Genomic DNA, 21899 nt, shown 5'->3' with positions numbered 1-21899 from the left:
TTAGTGCCCTTAACAATCTTTGCTTATTCCCAAGAGTGGGGTTAAATCTACTAAAATGTACCCTAAGGTGACTGCACAAACTACTTGTACCTTTTCTGTCTAAAAAAAAAAAAAGGACACGGGTAGTTCAGTTTGAGGGTAAAGTTAGTAGTTAAAAGCAGAGAAGGATGATGAGGATGGAGCTGCCAAGCAAGCTAGAGGAAGACCAAAGAGAAGGTTGGTTGATGTCGTGAGCGAAGACATGAGGGCAGTTCGTGTTCGAGGGGAGGATGCAGGAGATAGGCTTACATGGAAAAGGATGACGTGCCGTGGTGACCCCTAAAGGGAAAAGCTGAAAGGAAAAGAAGTAGTAGTAGTAGTGGTGGTGGGGCACCCAAAATGAGCGGCAGTTCCTGCTTTGGTTGCTGAGGTCTTGAAGCCTTTTACACTCGTTGACATTCATGTATGTACAGTAGCAGTTGACCCGTTTAAAATGTGCAAGAAAAAGTATTTTAGAAATTGGAATAAAACTTCTGCAGACTATGCCCCTTTCTTCTTTTTGTTTTATATATTTTTCAATATTTTTTAATTTGTTATGTATCCATAGATAAATAGGTACCAACCCCAGTGGCAAGTACCGCAAAACCAGAGATTTGCAATCTAAGGGGCGTGGGCCCAGAAATGGGTTCTCTTACCATGTTCCCATGGTTCTCTTTTTCCTGCGATTGGCTGGCGACCAGTTCCGAATGTACCCCGCTTCTCGCCCAGTGTCAGCTGGGATAGGCTCCAGCACCCCCGTGACGCTAGTGAGGATAAGATGTATGGAAAATGGATGGACGGGTGGTTCCCTTTTTGAGCAGTCATCTATTGTCATTTTATTGACCAGAACACTTTTTTTATTCAGTTCATTCATTCATTAATGTACAGTGTCTACTTCTAAATTGACTAGTTTAAAATTCAGGAACCAAAGAAAGACTAAAAAAAACTACTGCAGGCCTTGTTCTTATCTTTTTTTAATCATATCGTCACTGTGTGGCGGAAACCTACGTCTAAATTTGGTCAATTTTATATAAAAAAAATCCCAAAACATACTACTGGTCAGTCTCCATGTGGATCCATTACTTTTACAAATTATTGACCAATCTAAAAGTTTTAATGATACAATGTTAATGGCTCAGCAAACATGCCATTTTTAGGTTTCCTGAAAAGTGATACTTTTGAAGAGCTGCGGATGGCAGCGATGTCAATATTTATATAGATTTTATTAATTTATGTGCTATAATAAATATAATGTTCTCCATATAACTAGTTAATGTTTCAAGTATGTATGCTACTAAAGACGTACCATTTCGAGGGCACCAAGTACCCCTGAAACAGACGTTTACAATTTTAGGGTATCCCACAGTAGGTCGCAGTTTTTTTTTTTTTTTTTTTTTTTTTTTTTGTGGATGGGAGGAGGGTGTCACCAGTTGTCAATTGATCATGAGACCTTTTAGATTAATTTGTTATTCATTTATTTGCTGCAGGTCAAATGGAAGTTTCATACTCAAATTGTACTAAAAAATGGACAATGTTTTCTTCTGGTCTTTTTCTTGTCTGTATATTTAAAAATATTTTTAATTTGCATTGTATATTAAATATATTGACTAAAAATGAAAAAGAACCTACATTTATACAGTTTATTTCCCAATATTCACATACAACAAAATTGCTACTTTTCTGCACGTGAATCTTGAGTTGAAGAAACGAACAAAACAGGAGGGTTAAGTAAGTTCGGGGGAACTTTATAATACTAATTAATAGAAAATGAATGAATGCATTCATGTTGTAATGTGTCCGGGTACAGTGACAGCAGCAGTGGGGGACGGTGTTAGGGTGGTTGGGTTTGGGTCTGTCTTGGGATGGGGGAAGGGAGTTGATGGGTGAGACTTCCTTACCTTCAGGGTTTGTCTGGTCGTGTTTACGCTCAGTCGTGTTGTGACTTTAGTGTAGCGAGAAAGCATTCTTTAGACCACATTGTCATTCCCAACTGTTGGAAGCAGCTTGTTAGCAATTGCTTTTGTTTGTTTGTTTGGTACACCACAAATGTTCATGGGGTGAACTGAAAATGACCACACAGCAACACTAGCGCTAATAATTCAGTCAATAGTTTTAGTACGACTCGTGTCCTGTATGCCATATATGGGTGCAAAGCATCAAAAGAAAGAAAGAATCCAATAAGGCCAACAGGGGAAGTTCATCCTAATTTGGTTTAATAAAAAAAAAAAGACCAAACAAAAATGAGGCTAATTGTTTAATCATCAGAAAAGTAAACCAAAATTCAACACGCCCCAACAATATTACTATTTAACAACTATTAAATAACAACCCCTGTATACGCCACCTATGTGTATCAAATAAAAACTAAAAAAATAATAAGAATATCTATTGTGTTATCTAGGTCTATATTCCATCAATATTTAGTACAACTCATATAGAGACCACTTATGGAGGCTAATAAAAAGAAGAAAACTTTTGCCAAAAACAAACCAAAACTGAACACACCGCAACACTATTGCTATCTCTTGACTCAAATTGAATACAACTTCTGTATATGCCATATATAAGTGCAACAAAAAAAATACAGAAATATGGATTGTAAAAAGAAGGGGGGGGAAAAAACAAAGGTGAGGCAAGCAGCAAAAGCTCTTTAAAAACAATTTTAGATTTGAAAACTTTCAAGACGCAACATAACCAGAGGGTTAATTAAGGCGGTACAGTGCTGATTCAGCAACTCAATGGGGGGCGGCAGCTGACACGCTACATCTCGCACCCCGCCACACCTGCCGCTGCCTTTGACCTTTTTGGGATTGTTGGCATTCCTCTTGGTGCCATGAATCAGCGGCAACCGTTTTTGGGGGCTCCGTGCCAACTCATCTGGACTACTTAGGGAGGAAGCCAGCCAGCGAGACAGCTTCCCTCTACTCCTTGGTGCAAATTAATTTTCCCCATTGAGAATCTCCAAACGAGAAGTTGCTTAGCGGGGGGAACGGCTAATCCTCAAGTAGCTCAAGTGGAAAAAAAGCCTAATGGCATGTTTTTTGAGAAGTTATCGGTGCGCACCTGAGTGCGCTGTCATACTCAAACTATGGTCCGCGGGTCTGTGGAATAATTTGCAGTAAATTATTATGTTGTATCATTTAGAAAAGTGCATACCTACATAAGGAGAGAGCAATGTCAATAAAACAAACATAAGACAGCAACTCCTCCTTACTACCTTAGCTTTGGGCCAAATAAAAGCTCTAACATGACACCCCCACATGAATGTCTTTATGTGCAAAAGGCTCATATTACAGGAATAGTCATTTTGCCAAAAAGGCATTTTTCTGGGAATATAGTCCACTTTTGGTTTAGAATAAAGGCTGTCTTTGGCAGAATAAAAGGTGTAATATGAGAATAAAGTTGTATTTTTGAAATATACCTTAAATAAAATACGACTTTCTCCCTCATTAAACTGACTCTAATATCAATATACTATGACTTTTTCTCGGTGATCTTATTCTTGATGATTATGAACTTTTTATTCAGACAGAATACAACTTTGTTGTCGCAAACATTACAACTTTCTTGAAAAAAGGACTACTCTCAACATTACAATTTCTTTCTCATATTTACTTTTTTGTTGTTGTCAAATAAGCTACTTTTAAATAATATGGCATTCAAGGGTACATGTGATAGTTATGTTTAATTGGCGCGAGGCTTATTCAATTGTTATTTCAAATTTAGTTTGCCAATCCTTGCTTTAGGGCGTGGATAGAAGCATAAGGCATTTATTTATTTATTTATTTATTTTTCTTTTGAGGCATTTATTTCCTTCTTCAACCCCTAAGGGCATGTTTTTTGTTTTGTTTTGTTATTTTTTTTGTTTTCCGTCCCGCTGCGCTTGAACCAGGAAATGGTAAACGTTTGTCTGTCCAAATGGTGACAAATTTGAGCTGGAAAGCGTTTCAACAGAAAGTCATGCTGGGTTCGGCCTGGTGTACTTTTACTTTTTTCTCTCATCGGATCTCGTCATGCTTGCATTGCGCCTCCAAAGTTGTTTGGTTAAGGACCGGTTCTCTTCAACCTCCACTAATGTCCCTGGGCTGTGTTTCTGTTGGCGGGACTGATGCCCTTCCCACTGATAAATGCTGTCCAAATAACAGTTCAAAAGCATCAAAGAATCCTTGGGAAGATTCAAGGATGTATGCTTTGACCAGTAATGACATCAGTTAAGTTAATTTCTTTAGTCAGCTGGTTTCTAGCTCGATTATACAGGGCCCTGTCCCCGCTTTGATATGCGTCCTCCTTATCTTGGCGAAGTTTCTTAAGTTTGGCAGTGAACCACGGCTTGCGAAATGACTTTGTTGGTACACACACCTCTTCACAGAAACTGATATAGGATGTGACAGTGTCCGTATATTCATCCAGGCTGCCAGCTGAATTTTCAAAGACACTCCAGTCTGTGCAGTCTAAACAGCTTGCTTTGCTTCATTGGTCCACTTTTTCACTGTTTTCACTGTAGGCTTCGCACATTTAAGTTCTTGCCTGTATGGCGGTATTAAGTGAATCCCGGGTGTTTATTTTTTTTATTTTTTTTTTTAAATTGTATTTTATTTTTTTTCCTCAATTTCGTTGACTTGTTCAGCGAGCATTAGCAGTGTGGCGTTCGTGTTGCTTGCAAAGAGGAACTATGCAGCAAAGTTGGAAAAATAGTTTAGCGCTAACGACTCTAAATCAGTCTAACATGCATTCCAATCGCTGACAAATTACAAGCGACGATCCCCCCCAAGCTGAAAACAATAGCACACTAGCCAACGGCTTGAATACCTTCTACTGCAGATTTGAAAAGGACACTTACACACACCACACCCACCCAGCTGCACCAGCGACCAGAATCACACCACGACTTCTGCGTTAACCAGCCGCGAAGAGGATGTGAGACGCATCTTCAAACAACAAAAGATTAACAAAGCGGCAGGCCCAGACCATGTGTCCCCATCCTGTCTCAAAGTCTGTGCGGCTCCAGTCTTCAATCAGATCTTCAATAGATCTCTGGAACTGTACGAAGTACCATCCTGTTTCAAACAGATGGGGGAGGCCACCTCATCAGCACTGGGGCACCTCAAGGTTGTGTCCTCTCTCTTCTGCTCTTCTCTCTCTACATGAACGACTGCACCTCAATGCACCCGGCTCTCAAACTCCTGAAGTTTGCAGAGGACACCACTATCATCGGCATCATCAAGGACGGTGACGAGTCTGCATATCGACAGGAAGTGGAGCGGCTGGAGCTGTGCTGCGGCCGACACAACCTGGAGCTGAACACGCTCAAGACTGTAGAGATGATCGTGGATTTCAGGAGGCATCCTTCGCCACAGCTGCCCCTCACGCTGTCCAGCTGCCTTGTGTCAACCGTCGAGACCTTCAAGTTCCTGGGAATTACAGTCTCTCAGGACCTGAAGTGGGCAATCAACATCAACTCAGTCCTCAAAAAGGCCCAGCAGAGGATGTACTTCCTGCGGCTTCTGAGAAAGCACGGCCTGCCACCGGAGCTGCTGAGACAGTTCTACACAGCGGTCATCGAATCAGTCCTGTGTTCTTCCATCACAGTCTGGTTTGGTGCTGCTACAAAAAAGGACAAACTCCGACTGCAACGGACAATCAAATCAATCAAACTGCTGAAAGGATTGTCTGTACCCCCCTACCCACCCTTGAGGACTTGCACGCTGCCAGAACTAAGACAAGAGCGAGCAAAATCCTCTCAGACCCTCCACATCCCGGTCACCAGCTCTTCTGGCTCCTTCCCTCAGGTAGGCGCTACCGATCAATGCAAACTAGAACTAACAGACATTCCAACAGCTTCTTCCCTCTTGCAATCAACTTCTTAAACACCTAACCTATAATTCCATTACAACAAGATGGCAATTTTTTTTACTTGAGTTCGTTGTCACATTTCTGTGGGGCCAATTATGTATTACAATTATTCTGTGGGGCCAATTATGTATTACTCGAGTTGTCTCGATTTTATTTTATTTGTTTAAATTTTTTTGTCTTGAGTTTGTTGTCACATTTCTGTCGGGCCAATTACATATTGCTCGTGCACTCACTGTAGTAGTCTCACCACGCTGCACTATTTGCATATCTGTTGTTGACCAATACTGGCCACTCATGACATAGTAGCATCTGCTCCATTTGCACACTAATTGAGGAGTATCTGCAACATTTGCACAATCAACATTGTCCCAGATTATCGTACTACTCGCTTTAAGTCTCGGCGCCCTTTGCACAATGGTCATTGCAAGGGACTAAGGCTATATTACTCATTCGAACTGCTCTGAGTGCTAGAGGACTCTGCATCTTTTTGCACAATTGTCAAAAAAAAATTTTTTTTACCGGCTTTACCAGATAACTAGCAAACCTTTATTGCTCAGTGACTTTTTTTTGTTTTTGTTTGGTTTTTTTTGGTCAATGTCTTTATGTCTCAAAAGTGTTCTCTGTCAATTGACTGTCTGTTGTCGTACTAGAGCGGCTCCAATTACCGTAGACAAATTCCTTGTGTTTTTTGGACATACTTGGCAAATAAAGATGATTCTGATAATTTTTTTTTTTTTTTTTTTGCACAAAAGGAGAACTTATTTTTAAGTGTGTGACATCATCTTTGTTTCACTTCGGCTATTTTAATGGTCGAGGCTTTAAAACATAGAGTTCCTCATTATGGCGGTGGAACAAACTTGCTACAGCAGCAGATTTAAAAAAGCTGACAATATAAACGCACAGCTGATTCATCAAATGCACATATTTGTTGAGGGAAAACATCGCAATCTCATGAGAGTTTGGTTGAAAGAGGTTTGGGTTATAAAGGTTTGTTAACAGGCACATTTTGGGGGGGCGGAACTATCTCCAAGAAGAGACCAAATATTTTAACAATGTAAAAGAAATAAGGAAGTTGTATTTATTTATTTATTTATTTATTTATTGATTTTAAACAGATGTTCCTCCGTGTAATTGATAGCTTGCAGTTTAAACTGTGCTTCGTAAGCGTGTGTCTTCGTAGGTGCCATTTTCGGGGGTCCTTGGCCAAACTGATGTTGTTTGCACATACCGGCACTGTATACCTAGTGGGGTCGTGCCTTTTGCGTCCTCTTTCATGCGCATCCTTCCCCATTTAACCTCCGCATGCTGTCCCCAGTCACGTCTGCCTTTCCTCGATATAATCAGCGTGTCTGCTGGAAATGCTCCCAGTCAGTCAAGCGCGGAAGAGCGGAATAATTATCATCATTTTTAAAGGAGAAATGTTTTTTAAAGGGGAATTTTTTTTATTTTTTTTATTTTTTTTTTAAAGGGGACATATTTTGCCAAGCCAACTTTTTCTAGTATTTGGGATGTAATATTACCTCTATGGTGCCTCAATAAAAGTGAAATACGTCCACGCATTCCAGAGCGGCAGACGTTTTTCGGCCGAGAGGCCTGAAATCAGGTCATTTGAATTTCTCAATCTTATCTACGTCACGAGCAAAGATCTCTTCCTACCTCTCTGCTCCCGAACCAGCACTGTCAACATAACAAATGTGTAATTTCACATGTGGGTCTTCTAAACGGAGGCAACCACCCAAGAGGAAAGGGGGCGGTCTTAGCCAAATACGGACAAAGCAGGTAAAAAACTGGGTCAAACAGAAGTAGCTGTCAGAGGGGCTTTTACGGGACACTAATAGGACAAAACCAAGGTGTTTTTTAAAATGAAATTGACACTTTTATACAAGGTCCATTTTAGAGAGTCACTCTACGGAGGTCTAAAGACACAAAATACGGGACCTTTAAGAAAGGTAGTCGTAGGGCTGCACAATTATGGCCAAAGTAATAATCACAATTATTTTGATCAATATTGTAATCGTGATTATTAATCATGATTGTTCCTCATATTAGGGAAAAGGTCTGCATTTGTATTGCACTACCTTTCAACAAACAATATGTAAAACATTTTAATTGCAAAAGTAATCTTTAAATGGGAATTAATGATAGATTATGGAAAAACAAAAAATAAAACGTTCCAAGAATTTTAAGAGTGCAATCACAAAATGCAACTAAATGGAAGCAAATACAATCTGTGGATAAAAGGCAGTAACATAAGACTGCAAGCACTCACTTTTCATTTGAAAATCCCCGTCAATATAGTGAATTGTCAAGGACTCGTATGGCTCCATTGCACTGCTTGACCATAGGTCAGTCGTGATCGCAAACTGCAAAGAACTGGACAGTTGTGATTTCCCTCTTTAGTTATATAGTGTTTCACTACGGCCAGGACAGCCTCCACTTGAAAAGATGAAGTCTAGCCAGCTGCCACAATTGTTCATACTATGCATACGGCAACACGCTGGCAATATGCTTGCGAAGGCCAACTTACTGACATTGTAATACATTGGACATCAATGCCATTTGATGCTTTTATTTTGAAGTTGGCCCTCGCAGCGCATTGCCGACTTGTTACCATAATATGAACAATCGTTGCGGCTGGCTAAACCGCAGTCATTGTTCATACAATGTATTCAATGCCAATTCGGAGAAATAATTGCACAAGTGGATCACATATTTGCTGTGTAATGTTTTGCTGTTTCTCTGCCATTTTTAAAAAATGTGTTCAGCCATCTATTGTATTACCTTGCGGGGCAGACAACTCTGCTGCACTCTTTACATATGGCTTCTTGTTTAACTTGCCTTCACTCAAAACATGCCCAGCAAACAGATGTTCCCATTCCGATTTCGAGGCACCAGCTCATCACCATGATGCTCCTCATCTCCATTTTTAGTTGTACTTGCTTCTCTCTGCATGACTTAGAAGAGTGACTGAGGCTCCCACTGCAGGGTGCGCTGGGTGCAACTCCCTTGTTATTTAGGCACCTTAATGAAGCCTTAACCATGCATTCGCCCCTCGCTGGTTGGTTGACGATGTATAGAAAGTGCTTCATATGCAGCATTGCCCGCATTCTAAATGCAAAAATAGCTGACGATCATGCTAATTTAATTGTGGCAGCCAAAACCGTGATCACGATTAAAATTTGATTAATTGTGCAGCCCTAAGTAGTCGTATTTTATTATTTTTTTTTTTTAATTTATTTTTTTTTTAAAAGAAAGTTTGTATTTTATGGGAGGAAAAAAAGGTGTGAAATTATAAGAAGTTGTAATATGAGAATACAGTCGTTTTTTTTTACAGCAAAAACTGAATCTTTTGAAAGTAAAGATGCTACTTTTTTTTCTTAAGGAAAATTTATGCAGTTTTAGAACAAAAAGTTGTATTTTTTAAGTTTTTTAAAATGAAAAACGTTTGTCAAGAAAAGTAGCTACATTTTTCAAGAAGTTATTTTAGAAAAAAATATATATTGTAAGACAAAGGTGTAATATTGCATAGAAAAAGTCATGAGAATAAGGTTGTATCTTTTTCTTGATAAAAATACATTGTTACTGGAATAAAGTGCTGTTACAAGAAAAGAAGCTGTGATGTTATTAGAGTACAACTTTATTCATTACAGGAAAAACATTTAATCTTTCAAAAGTGAAGATTCATCTTCCTTTTTTAATGACAATTAATGCAGGTGATAATAAAAAGCTTGTTTTTAAAAGGAAAAACTTTTTTTTATTTTTTTTAAAAAGTAGTTGCATATTTTTAAAGAGAGCACTATTTTACAAGAATAAGATTGTATATTTCTAGATAGATTTTGACATTACTGGAATATAAATTCAATTTCTTTGGGGGAAAAAAAATCTAATAACTTCATTTATATGGTGCCTTTAAAACGTGTTTCCAAATTGCTTTGACAGACAGAAAAGCATGCATAAAATGAAATAAGATTTAATAGAAAGTTGTATAATTTGGCAGGAAACCTGCCTGGATTATTTTGTTTGCCTTGAGCCTCGGAGGATGCGACCAATTCAACAAACAACCATGCAGACCTTCAACATCTGCTATGGTTGGAAAGTCTCTTGACAGGATGCAGCGGCCGCGCCCATCAAGGTCAACGGCGAGGGCTTGTGTGACAATGTACATATGACAATACCCCCTCAATGGTGAATATCCAGCGAACAAAGGTTCTCGAGAAAACTGGAAACAGGAGGAAGTGTCAATTACATCCACGTTGTTAAAAATAACCTGATTTGTGGTCTATCTACAAGAGTGTTGGCAAGTAACCAAGTACATACTGCTACTGTACTCAAGCAGATTTTCAGGTATCTATTCTGTATTTATGTATATATTTTCAGATGTTTTACTTTTAATCCCTACTTCTGAAAACATGTATCTGTAGTTTCTACTCTTGGCTTGTTACTTTTTCAAACGATAACTATAGCATCCTGCCTTTGTGGCCTGACTTGACTGCTACTGCAATCCCATATGAATTTCATCACCCTGCCAACATTCACCGGCATGCTCGTCCTGTGCAGGTTCTTGTCCGAGCTTGCTGGGGTGCACATTTGCTGCCTCCATCTTGTGTGTGTGCGTGTGTGCGCGCATGCATGTATGTGCACGTGCGTGCCCTCAAGCTGAACCTCGTTTTGGACAGAAAACGCAAATGAAAGCAACAATGTGTTTGTCCCTGTCAAGCCCAAGGGAATGGGACCCAAAACAGCAAGTTGCAACCTATCAAAATAAAACCGGTATTGGCACCAAACATTACAACGTCTGGCCTCAAATGTGCCACACTGTTCACCAAGATCCAAATCAAGGTCCTTTGTTCACCAAAAAAAAAAACGGTTTGGCTTGAGAGTCCTATCAAACCAACAAAAACAGGAATTCGAAACCTACCAAGAAAAACTAGTAACAGCGTCAAACATTACAAACAGATAAGACTCAAATGCACCACACCAGTTGGAGAATGTCCACATCAAAGTCCTTTGTTCACAAAAAGTGGGTCCACTGAGAGTCCTATCAAGCCAATTAAAACACGAAGTAGTCCTCTAACAAAAGAAGTCTAGTAACGGGGCAAAACATAACAACAGATGGAGTCAATACACCACACCAGTCAGAGAACATTCAGGGCTTTGATTGTGTTCGACCTTGGTGGTAGTTCGCTCTGGATTAAGTGTTGCTTTGTGTTTAGGAAATAACTTTGACAGAGAAGAGTCAAATGTTTGAATCATGGAAAAACCCTCCTCCGCCTGTCTACATGGAGTACTACTTCTTCAACGTCACCAACCCAGAGGTCTTCTTAGCGGGCGGCAAGGCGGCCGTCCAGCAGATTGGACCCTACACCTACAGGTAATCCAACCTCCTCGCCTCGGAACCCCCGACTCTTCCTCATGTCGTCTGACCCAGGTCCTGTCATTGCCTGCTCCAGGGAGTACCGGCCCAGGGAGAACGTCACCTTCTTGGAGAACGGTACCAAAGTGTACGCCCTCAACCCCAAAACCTTCGTGTTCATGCGGGAGAAGTCGGTCGGTGACCCCGAAGTGGACATCCTCAGGACCATCAACATTCCTTTAGTGGTAAGTGACCATTCATATATCGTCACCATTCTGGACGTAATAGTTTGTGAGTAGAACAATTGTTTTTCCACATTTCAAAATTAAGTTGAGGAAAAAAGTTAAGTGCGCATCAAAAGTGTTGGGCGGAAGAATACTTTGAATGTTTTTTTATGAACATATCCATTAAATACACAATTTTAAAAAAGTATGTATGATGCAAATATTAAAGAAGTATAAATGTATGCATAAATATGAATAAAATAATACATAGTGAAAATCACATTTTCAAAAGATAGATTTAATTATCACATTTTTAAAGCTATAAAAAAACATTTTTAAGGTATACGTGTGTGTACTGTAAATATAATTAAGATATCATGTTAATCTTTTATAAAAAAAAAATTAAAAGTGGGGAAAAAGTTTAATATTCAATTTATAGCTCATAAATATTTATATATTTTTCATTAATATTCAATTTATAGCTCATATATATATTTATATTCTTTTTTTCATTAAATACAAAGTTGAAAATACAATATTTTCCACATTTTTGAAAAAGTAGATCGTAACTTTTATTTCACATTCTTAATATTGTAAAAATGAACAACTGTTTTCATTTAAAAAAAAAAACATTTTTAAAAATCACTGTTATAACAGGTTATATTTTATATATATATATATATATATATATGTTTTTTCAATGTAGGGGAAAATATTCATGTTAAAACATTTTTTCTCACATTCTTGTAAAAAAAAAAAAAGGGTTTTATTAAAAAATCTATAATAGAGGAATACACTAAGTAAAAATATATTTTTTTATTTTTCATTAAAAAATATTTAAATTTAAAAAATATATGTATGAAAATATAAAAAATGTGTAAATGAATAGGAATAAAAAATATTTTTTCACAGTTTAAATTTTGTTATTTTCATAAAACAATTATTGACAGTTTCATTAACAAATGATTGAAATGACATTATCAATGTGGCCCCCCTCGCCCTCCTTTTTTCCCCCTCACCAGGTGGTGATGAACGAGCTCAACTCGTACGCCTACATCCTGCGCAGCTTCATCTCCATATACGTCAAAAGCCTGGGCGTCGAACTGTTCACTACACGCACTGTGCACGAGTACCTGTGGGGCTTCAAGGACCCCATCCTCACCAAGATCCACTCCATGAAGCCGGATGTGGACGACCACTTCGGGCTCATGTGGAAGGTAAACGTAGAGGTTTCACTTGTGGCCACAGTTACTTAACTTTACCGACTTCCTGTTAAGTGTGTGGGGCAACTTCTGCAACATTGTGATGAGGCCATCAGGTGCTAATATGAACATCTTAGCTGGATGACTCAGTCAGGGAGTTGACTCAGAATTAAATTGAACACCCATGCTGGTAAAGACACTATGTGGACAAAAGTATTGGGACATTATGCATCTCTGGCTTGTATACAAATACAGCAGTACTTTGAGCTTTATGTTGTGAGCCAAATTTTTATTTATGAACCCCACTCCAGCGAAGTTTAAAAAAAATAAAAAAATAAATTACTTTACTGTAACGCCCTCGCACTTGGGCAAGACGCATCATAGTGGGGGGAAAAAACACTGCAGCGCACAAATAAAAAATGAGAACACTCGCAAGGATGCTGTAGGCCACAACTCACGCCAAGATGCTCACATGCAGACGAAGCAGCCAACTCGACTCCATCTCCTGACACCACTCATTAGGTCACGCCCCTTAAAGGCACATATCCAGTGCACAAATACTACAGTACACACAGTACTTATACCTTTTATAAAAAATATCTTTTATTACACAATACAGTGCTTTTTTAAATTTATTTTATATTTTTTTTGGTACTTTTGCCTCCTTTCATGTAACAGACCTCTTGTCCCAATACTTTTTCCCATTTGTCATAGCGTCCACATTCACTGTACCCCACCGCATCCCATTGTCTCATTATGAGCGTTCCTAGTGCTCAGTTCATGGTTTATTGTGCCCAACGAGGGGGTCATGTCAACCAAGCATTTAGCGGCATTTCTTTATGCCGGTCAGTAATCGCACAGACGCAAACGCGTTCTGATTCTGTGCCTTGCCAGCATGTGCTTCGTGTCTCAATCAGTCTCTCGCCCCTCTCATTTGGCAGAAAAATGGAACCCACGAAGGCGAGTTTGTGTTCAACACCGGCGAGCAGGACTACATGGACTACGGCAAAATCGAGACGTGGAACGGACTCAGGTAAACGCCTTTATTTTTTTTTAAAATTCATGATCAGGTTTTTTTTACATTTTATAAATATATAATATTCCTCCTTACTCGCACAGTTACGCCCAGTGATTCTCAGTATTTGTTCAATTACACAACTTTTTGAGTAGAGTCCAGTGGGGAAAGCCTTTGCTCCCTGGATTTAAAGTGGAACATGATTACAAAATGAATGTTTGGCTATCCAATGTGACTTTGTACTTTGAATGGATCCAGGTCGGTGGATTTGAGAAAGCACCAATACATTATGCATAGAATAGATCCCACACCGTGTCACATTTTGGGAGCCATAAAAGCTGTTTTATTGTGAAGTAGTTCGTTAAAAACATACCCTAACCTCATAGTTTTTGCTCCATAAACACTTTGGTCATTAGACAAAGCAACAGTAAAGCTCAGGATATAAAAAGCAATTAATTGACATAGATCAATCGAACTCGTGCATATAACTTCATTATCTGCTCAATAATAGGAAGTAGGGCAATGAATTTACTAGAGCTATGAACGAGTGGTTCGTAAGTCGAGTTAATTCTCGAGTTAAAAAAACAAAACAAAATGAATGCCGAATCAGAATTTTCACATTCGAATGAAAACAATTTCATTTTTTTTTTTATTTTGACAAGTGCTGCAATGTTTCTGTTTACTTCTCCCGCCATTTTGACCAACTGCGCATCGCTTCTGCACATGTACACATTGTGGCTTTACGAAGAGCGGTGTAAAGTTTGTTTAAAAGAAAAACGAGCTCTCCGCCAAAGGAGGCTCAGGCACGGCTACCATGGAAGCGTCACCCAAAAAAAAGGAGCCATCGCTGGAGAGGGGGCAGTGGCATGGTGGCAGATTTGAGAGAGAGAGAGAGCGAGAGAGAGAGAGTGAGAGAGAGAGAGAGAGAGAGTGTGAGAGAGTGTGTGAGAGAGAGAGTGAGAGTGAGTAGATCCAACACAATGTTTAGCTAGTGTGGCTACGTAACCAGCAGGCTAGGTGGAAAAGCGGCAGTTAGGTCCAGTCAGTGAGAATTAATGGCACGGACGACGATGGTCAAACAGAACTGCCCGGGATTCTACCTGTGGCCAAACTACGTCGAGGGTTCCTCTTTAAAGTAAGCCATTTTAAACTTAAAAAGAATAACTTTTTTGTGTGGAGACGCAGCTAAAACGGCGTCAGTCATAAGTCAAAACATGCCAAGATACTCTCTTACTGGTTCAATCGGTCCCTTATGAATGAGGAAGAGGCAATTTTTCCGCATGGCCGCTTCATGGAATAAGGATGCTGGTGTTTATATAGTGGGGGACGAAAAGTGTTCGCCCAAACCTCTTGACGTCACAAGGATAGTTTTTAGCCCCACCCACAAAATTAGAAACATTTAGATGGTGAATAAGAGTTTGAAGCCATATCTCAATAATTCAGTACTATATTGTTCTCAGTCTATGAACATGTTTTCAGCACTTCAAACATATTTCATGTATTCAGAAACAAAACAAAGTTTTACGTTTTGGACAGAGGTGGGTAGAGTGACCAAATATTGCACTCAAGTAAGAGTACTATTACTTTAGAATAATATGACTGTGAAGTAAGTAAAAGTAAAATGTTATCTTCCGAATATTTACTTGAGTATGATATAAAAAAAGTACTCAGTGGGAAAAAAAACTACTCAAGAGTAACTGGTGAGTAACTTCTGATATATATTCTTTTTAAATCACAGCATGAATGTCAAATAAAAAATAATATATGGGAGTCCACACACACACCTGCCACCATTTCAATTTTTAGGTGCCCAAAAACCAACAACACATGCATTAGACCCTACAGAAACATTTGCTTTATTCACTTCAATGACCGAATGAAGAAGCTATTTGCTGACCAGACTTTGTGTGTGTGTGTGTGTGTGTGTGTGTGTGTGTGTGTGTGTGTGTGTGGTAGAGAGAGAGATTTAAGATTACAGCATGCATGTATCCCCAAAGAAGCATGTTTTACAGTGACCTATGACCATAAAATAGGGATAATGTTGCCATATGTACTGCCAAAACAACAATAAAAACGTGCAACTTACCGCCGAAAATGAAGTCTAAAAATAGATTGTGCACGCAATAATGGATAAATAAAAGTAGTGAACGGTATGTCGATTATTGTAACAAAGTAAAAGTATTGATTCTTCTTAACATAAATACTCAAGTAAAGTAAAAAGTATGATACATTCAAACTCCTCTGACAAGCACAATTTATTCAAATTGTTACTTGAATTAAAGTAACGGAGTAAATGTAGCGTGTTACTACACAGCTCAGGTTTTGGGGCACTTTCACAGCAAGTTTTAACCTGCGTGTGTCAATGTAAATCAGAATTATACCTTTTAATGTTGTCACTTGATTCATTAAAATAAAGTGATAGAATAGTAAAGCAATGAATTAGCATTTTACATTGAAGTCAGCGTAATTCGCAGTGAATTTAGCCACGTGATTTTACCTGCACTTGTCAGTCTGACTCGAAAATATATCTTTAATGCTCTCATTTAGTTCATTAAAACAAAGTTAATAAATGTATTTATATTTTAGATTAAAATCAACATAATTAATTTTTTAAAGGAAAATTTAGTCACCTGATTTGGATCTGTACCTGTTAATCGGACTGTGAATTTTACCTTTAGTATCGTTACTTGGTTCAAGGTACAGCAATCAGTTTACATTTCATGTTCAAATCAGGTTAATGTGCAAAGTTACAGTATATTTATAACAGCAAATTTAGCCACCTGATTTTGAATTTCACACATTAATCATCTATCCATTTTCTAGGGTTGTGGGCGTGCTGGAGCCTATCTCGCTGACTCTAGGCTAGAAGCGGGGTACACCCTGAACTGGTCGCCAGCTAATCGCAAGGCACACGCAAACAACCATTTGCACTCACATTCACACTTACGGGCAATTTAGCATCTTCATTTAACCTACCATGCATGTTTTTGTAATGTGGGAGGAAACCGGAGTACCCGGAGAAAACCCACGCAGGCACGGGGAGAACATGCACACTCCACACAGGCGAGGCCGGATTTGAACCCAGGTCCTCAGAACTGTGAGGCAGATGTGCTGACCAGTCGTCCAAAGTGTCGTCACACATTATTCAGACTTGGAATTAAATCTGAAATATTCCTTTTATGTTTGCACTTGATTCATTAAAATGAAAGTAACGGTGGCACTTGGTTTACATTTTACATTAAAATCTGCATTACTTCTATGTTCAGGGTAAAATCAAGAATCATAATATAAGCATGCTATTTTTGTTTTCTCTTTGTGACTAGGCAGATGACGTTTTGGTCGTCCAACCAGAGCAACATGATTAACGGCACGGATGGCGCTGTCTTCCACCCGCTCATCAGCAGGAACGAGCTGCTCTACATCTTCGCCGCTGATCTCTGCAGGTATGCAAGCTCCAATTTTGTGTCCTGTCCTGCCCTCGTTTACCATCAAGGGACCAGAATAGACACAAACATGGTATCATGAATCACTTATAAGGACTGTCTCTAGGTCTGATAAGGAGTTTGTGTCAGAAAAGTGGACAAGCCCGGAGGCTTGATGATACACAGGAAGTTATTCTGGAGATGAGAGCACAGGGTACACAAACTGAGCGTAATACTTCTTTCTCACAGGTCCATCCATCTGGCCTACGTGAAGGACGTGGAGGTGAAAGGTATCCAGGCGTACCGCTTTGCACCCCCCAATGACGTGCTCATGAGCCCCGTGGACAACCCCGCCAATGAGGGCTTCTGCGTGCCCGCCGGAGAGTGCCTGGGCACTGGCGTCCTCAAAGTCAGCGTTTGTCGACAAGGTAAGATAAGATAATATAAGATAAGAGATGATAAATACAATTCCAATGAAGTTGGGTCGTTGTGTTAAACATAAATAAAAACAGAATACAATGATTTGCAAATCATGTTCAACCTATATTTATTTGAATACACTACAAAGACAAGATATTTAATGTTCAAACTGATAAACATCATTGTTTTTAGCAAATAATCATTAACTTAGAATTTTATGGCTGCAACACATTCCAAAAAAGCTGGGACCTTTTCTTTTAACAACATTCAATAAACATTTGGAAACTGAGAACACTAATTGTTGAAGCTTTGGAGGTGGAATTGGTTCCTATTCTTGCTTGATGTACAGCTTCAGCTGTTCAACAGTCCGGGGTCTCCGTTGTCATATTTTACGCTTCATAATGCGACACACATTTTCAACGGGAGACAGGTGTGGACTGCAGGCAGACCAGTCTAGTACCCGCACTCTTTTACTACGAAGCCACGCTGTTGTAACACGTGCAGAATGTGGTTTGGCATTGTCTTGCTGAAATAAGCAGTAGCGTCCATGAAAAAGACGTTGCTTGGATGGCAGCATATGTTTCTCCAAAACCTGTATGTACCTTTCAGCATTAATGGTGCCTTCACAGATGTGCAAGTTACCCATGCCATTGGCACTAACACAGCCCCATACCATCACAGATGCTGGCTTTTGAACTTTGCGTCCATAACAGTCCGGATGGTTCTTTTCCTCTTTTGCCCGCAGGACACGACGTCCACAATTTCCAAAAACAATTTGAAATGTGGACTCGTCGGACCACAGAACACTTTTCCACTTTGCATTAGTCCACTTTTCCACTTTGCATTAGTCCATCTTAGATGTGCTCGGGCCCAGAGAAACCGGCACCATTTCTGGGTGTTGTTGATAAATGGCTTTTGCTTTGCATAGTAGAGTTTGAAGTTGCACTTACGGATGTAGTGCCAAGCTGTATTTACTGACATTAGTGTTCTGAAGTGCCCCGAGCCCTTGTGGTGATATCCTTTACACATTGATGTCGGTTTTTGATTTGATGCAGTGCCGCTTGAGGGATCGAAGGTCACGGGCATTCAATGTTGGTTTTCGGCCTTGCCGCTTACATGCAGTGATTTCTCCAGATCCTCTGAACCTTTTGATGATATTATGGACCGTAGCTGATGAAATCCCTAAATTCCTTGCAATTGTACGTTGAGGAACATTGTTCTTAAACTGTTCGACTATTTTGTCACGCACTTGTTCACAATGAGTTGTACCTCGCCCCATCTTTGCTTGTGAATTACTGAGTAATTCAGTGAAGCTCCTTTTATACCCAATCATGGCACCCACCTGTTCCCAATTAGCCTGTTCACCTGTGGGATGTTCCAAACAGGTGTTTGATGAGCGTTCCTCTATTTTCTCAGTCTTTTTTGCCACCTGTCCCAGCTTTTTTGGAACGTGTTGCAACCATATTTTATTGATAACTATAATTGCTGTAAGAGCAATTCATGGTTATGGAAAAATTTATGGTATAAGGTGGGTTGTTTGTTGAAACTAGTATAGAAACTATATAACATTAATAGGTCAGTGATACAGGGAAACTTAATAGAGTATTATGGATAACTACCTACTGGTATTTAAATATGGTATTGTGACAAAGTGTATTGGAAAACGGTGTATAGTATATTATTTTTATAGATAGTAGGTATAAACATTCCTAAATACTGTAGATATATTGATAATGAAATAAAGATACACGGGTAGGAATAGACAAGTTCATGGTTATCAACATTTGACTCATCAAAACAAAGTAAAGGCAAATTTTAGCGAACCAAAAATGTGGCGCTAAATGAGAATTTTTAATTGAAATCAGGGTAATTCACATTTTAATTGCAAATTTTGTTAAACAGTTCAGTTGATTATCCGCCATTTTTTGGTTTATTAAAACAAAATAACCGCAGAATAAAGCTCACAATATCATCAAAGCAATCGGTTTATGCCAATCATACCTTCATTGTCAATCATCTGCTCAAAACAGAATGTTCGTTATCCACGGTTGTTGACAATGTACAGTTTACATTGAAATCAACATAAATCATTGTTTAAAGAAGAATTTAGCCATCTGATTTAGATCTGTCAGTCACTCAAACTCTGAAGCGTCACTATAAGGTTGACACTTCATTCATTAAAGCTAAGTACCATTGAAATAACGCAATTAATTTACATTTTACATTGAATGCTGCACAGTTCCTCAGTTAAACCGCAGATTTAGTAATCTAATTTTAAACTGCATCAGTAAGACTGGGAAATAAACCCTTAATGTCTACACTTGGGTTCTTTAAAATGAAGTAACGCTTCCACACCCCCATCACCCTGCAATGCCCCTCTCAACCAGCACAATGTGGTATTTCCTTCTACATTTTTGACCGCGTGGTTGAATGATTAACAGTGCCGAGCCCGTGGGTGTCGCTATGATTGGATTATTTGACTCTGTTGAATGGAGAAGGATTGCTGTGATAAAAGCGTGAGGAGCATCCCAGACATACACTACACACGCTCACCTCTGGACTCTGGTGTTTGCATTCCTTTAACCATTCATCCTCCTTATCAGACACTTGTGCTGCCTAGATTAGTTTATAGGACAGAAACAACAAAAGGCCTTTAATAATACAATTAGATTTACTAAATTAATTAGAGATGCATATTAATAATCATAAAATTGCATTAAAATCTTTTTTTTTTTTTTTTTTTTTTTTTTTTACATACGATACTTATAGTGGTGTGATAAAAATATTTTTACCCATCATCATTTCTGAGTTTAAAAAAAAAAAAGAAAATTCTCTCTCCATCTCTCTTTCTTTTTATTCTATATTCATCACTTGTTGAATACAATACACTCTTCTCTGCATAATTGTTTTAACTGGCCAGAGATTTTCCTGCTGGATTTTCAGGGTCAGGTTCTGAAATACCAAAGCAGCCCCAGACCATCACACTGCCACCTCCCTGTTTGACGGTTGTCAAGAAGGTTTTATTTATTTATTTATTTTTAAAATTAGCAAATGCTGTGTTACATTTATCTCCGATGTAACGGGCCACTTTTGTCTCAGCAATCCACAAAATATTACTCAAAGTCTTGGGGATCATGAAAAGGTTTCTGTGATGATTGTGTTGGCCACGTCAGCATGTCCTCAAAACACATGCCCGCACTATCTACAGCTATACAGCAATTATAGCTACACAAACACAGCCTCTATCTCACGTTTCTTCTCTTATCTACCTTGTGGGGTTTAAGAGCGGTCATTGACTTGTTTGTGTTACTTTTGTGTCCTCCCTCAAGGCGCCCCCATCGTGGTATCTTTCCCGCACTTCTACCAGGCCGACCCCAAATACATCAATGCCATCGAAGGCCTCAATCCCAACGCGGAGGAGCACGAGACCTACCTCGACCTTCAACCGGTACGGACCGTCCTAGAACCTACGGTTGCGGTTTTGCACCTTCCAGGCATGGAAAGTTCAGGTTTAAGTAGGCTAGATTATTAGCCTAGCACCCGAAACAAAACAGCTATCTTGTTTTGGGTTAAACAAACTAAATTCACAATTTCGGTTTTAAGCAGCTTTGGTTTTAGGTAGGCATTTTTAGTTGAGATATGCTATTAGCATAGTAGCTGTTAGCAGTGAAACTGCTACTTGATAACACCAGAAATGTCATCACCTTTTGTTTTCTTTTTCTTTCTTTTTCATTTCTTCTTCTTCTTCTACTTCTCAAAACTAGACATTATTTTTCAACAGACAGGAAAACAAGGTAGCTGCTTCTAGTTAATGAGCTAATGATGCAGGGTCACCTTTTTAGTGAATTTTCTCCTCCAATTCTAAGCAAAAACAGGGAAAACAAGGACAGTTGTTCACTTTAAAGCAGACTAGACTATTAATATTTTTGGTTAACAAAAAAATTCACTCACAAGCAGCTCTAAATTCACATTTGCATTTTAAAGCAATTACCCAATTTTAGTTGTGAAAGCTCAATTAGCAAGCTGTTAGCATAGCAGCTGTTAGCAAAACAACTGTGCTAAGCTAGCAATATCTACTAGAGGACTGGAAAAGTCACAATTCAGAGTTAAAAAATATTTTTACCAGACTCGACAGAGCAAGCTAGCTGTTTCCTAATTGATAGCTAAGCTAAGTTAATGATCTCGGGGTCACCTTTTAGTCAATTATCGAATTCTGAGCAAAAATGAAAATAAATTACTGAGACAACCCAATTTTAAGCACTGTGGTTAAAAATGTAAAAACTTACACTTTGCTCTAAATTCACAGTTACATTTTAAAACAGCTTACAATTGTCTAGCTGATTTTTAGTTGTGAAAGATCTATTAGCACGCTATAGCTTAGCAGCTGTATTA

At 38.9% G+C, this 21899-nt stretch overlaps 1 protein-coding gene across 1 annotated transcript in view; it reads left to right on the top strand.

Annotated features, from left to right (window-relative positions):
• Positions 1-21899, top strand: part of scarb2a (scavenger receptor class B, member 2a) — a 30142-nt gene that overhangs the window by 560 nt on the left and 7683 nt on the right. Inside the window, exons 2-8 of the mRNA XM_061672377.1 lie at positions 11085-11242; positions 11322-11469; positions 12471-12665; positions 13592-13683; positions 16989-17108; positions 17337-17515; positions 20837-20955. Coding sequence (XP_061528361.1) covers positions 11085-11242; positions 11322-11469; positions 12471-12665; positions 13592-13683; positions 16989-17108; positions 17337-17515; positions 20837-20955 — 1011 coding nt within the window. The remainder of the gene's footprint in view (positions 1-11084; positions 11243-11321; positions 11470-12470; positions 12666-13591; positions 13684-16988; positions 17109-17336; positions 17516-20836; positions 20956-21899) is intronic.

This window comes from Phycodurus eques, chromosome 3 (genome assembly GCF_024500275.1).
Source record: "Phycodurus eques isolate BA_2022a chromosome 3, UOR_Pequ_1.1, whole genome shotgun sequence".
Lineage (NCBI taxonomy): Eukaryota > Metazoa > Chordata > Actinopteri > Syngnathiformes > Syngnathidae > Phycodurus > Phycodurus eques.
The sequence above is the reverse complement of the archived record's forward strand: the minus strand, read 5'-3'. Positions and strand labels throughout refer to the sequence as shown.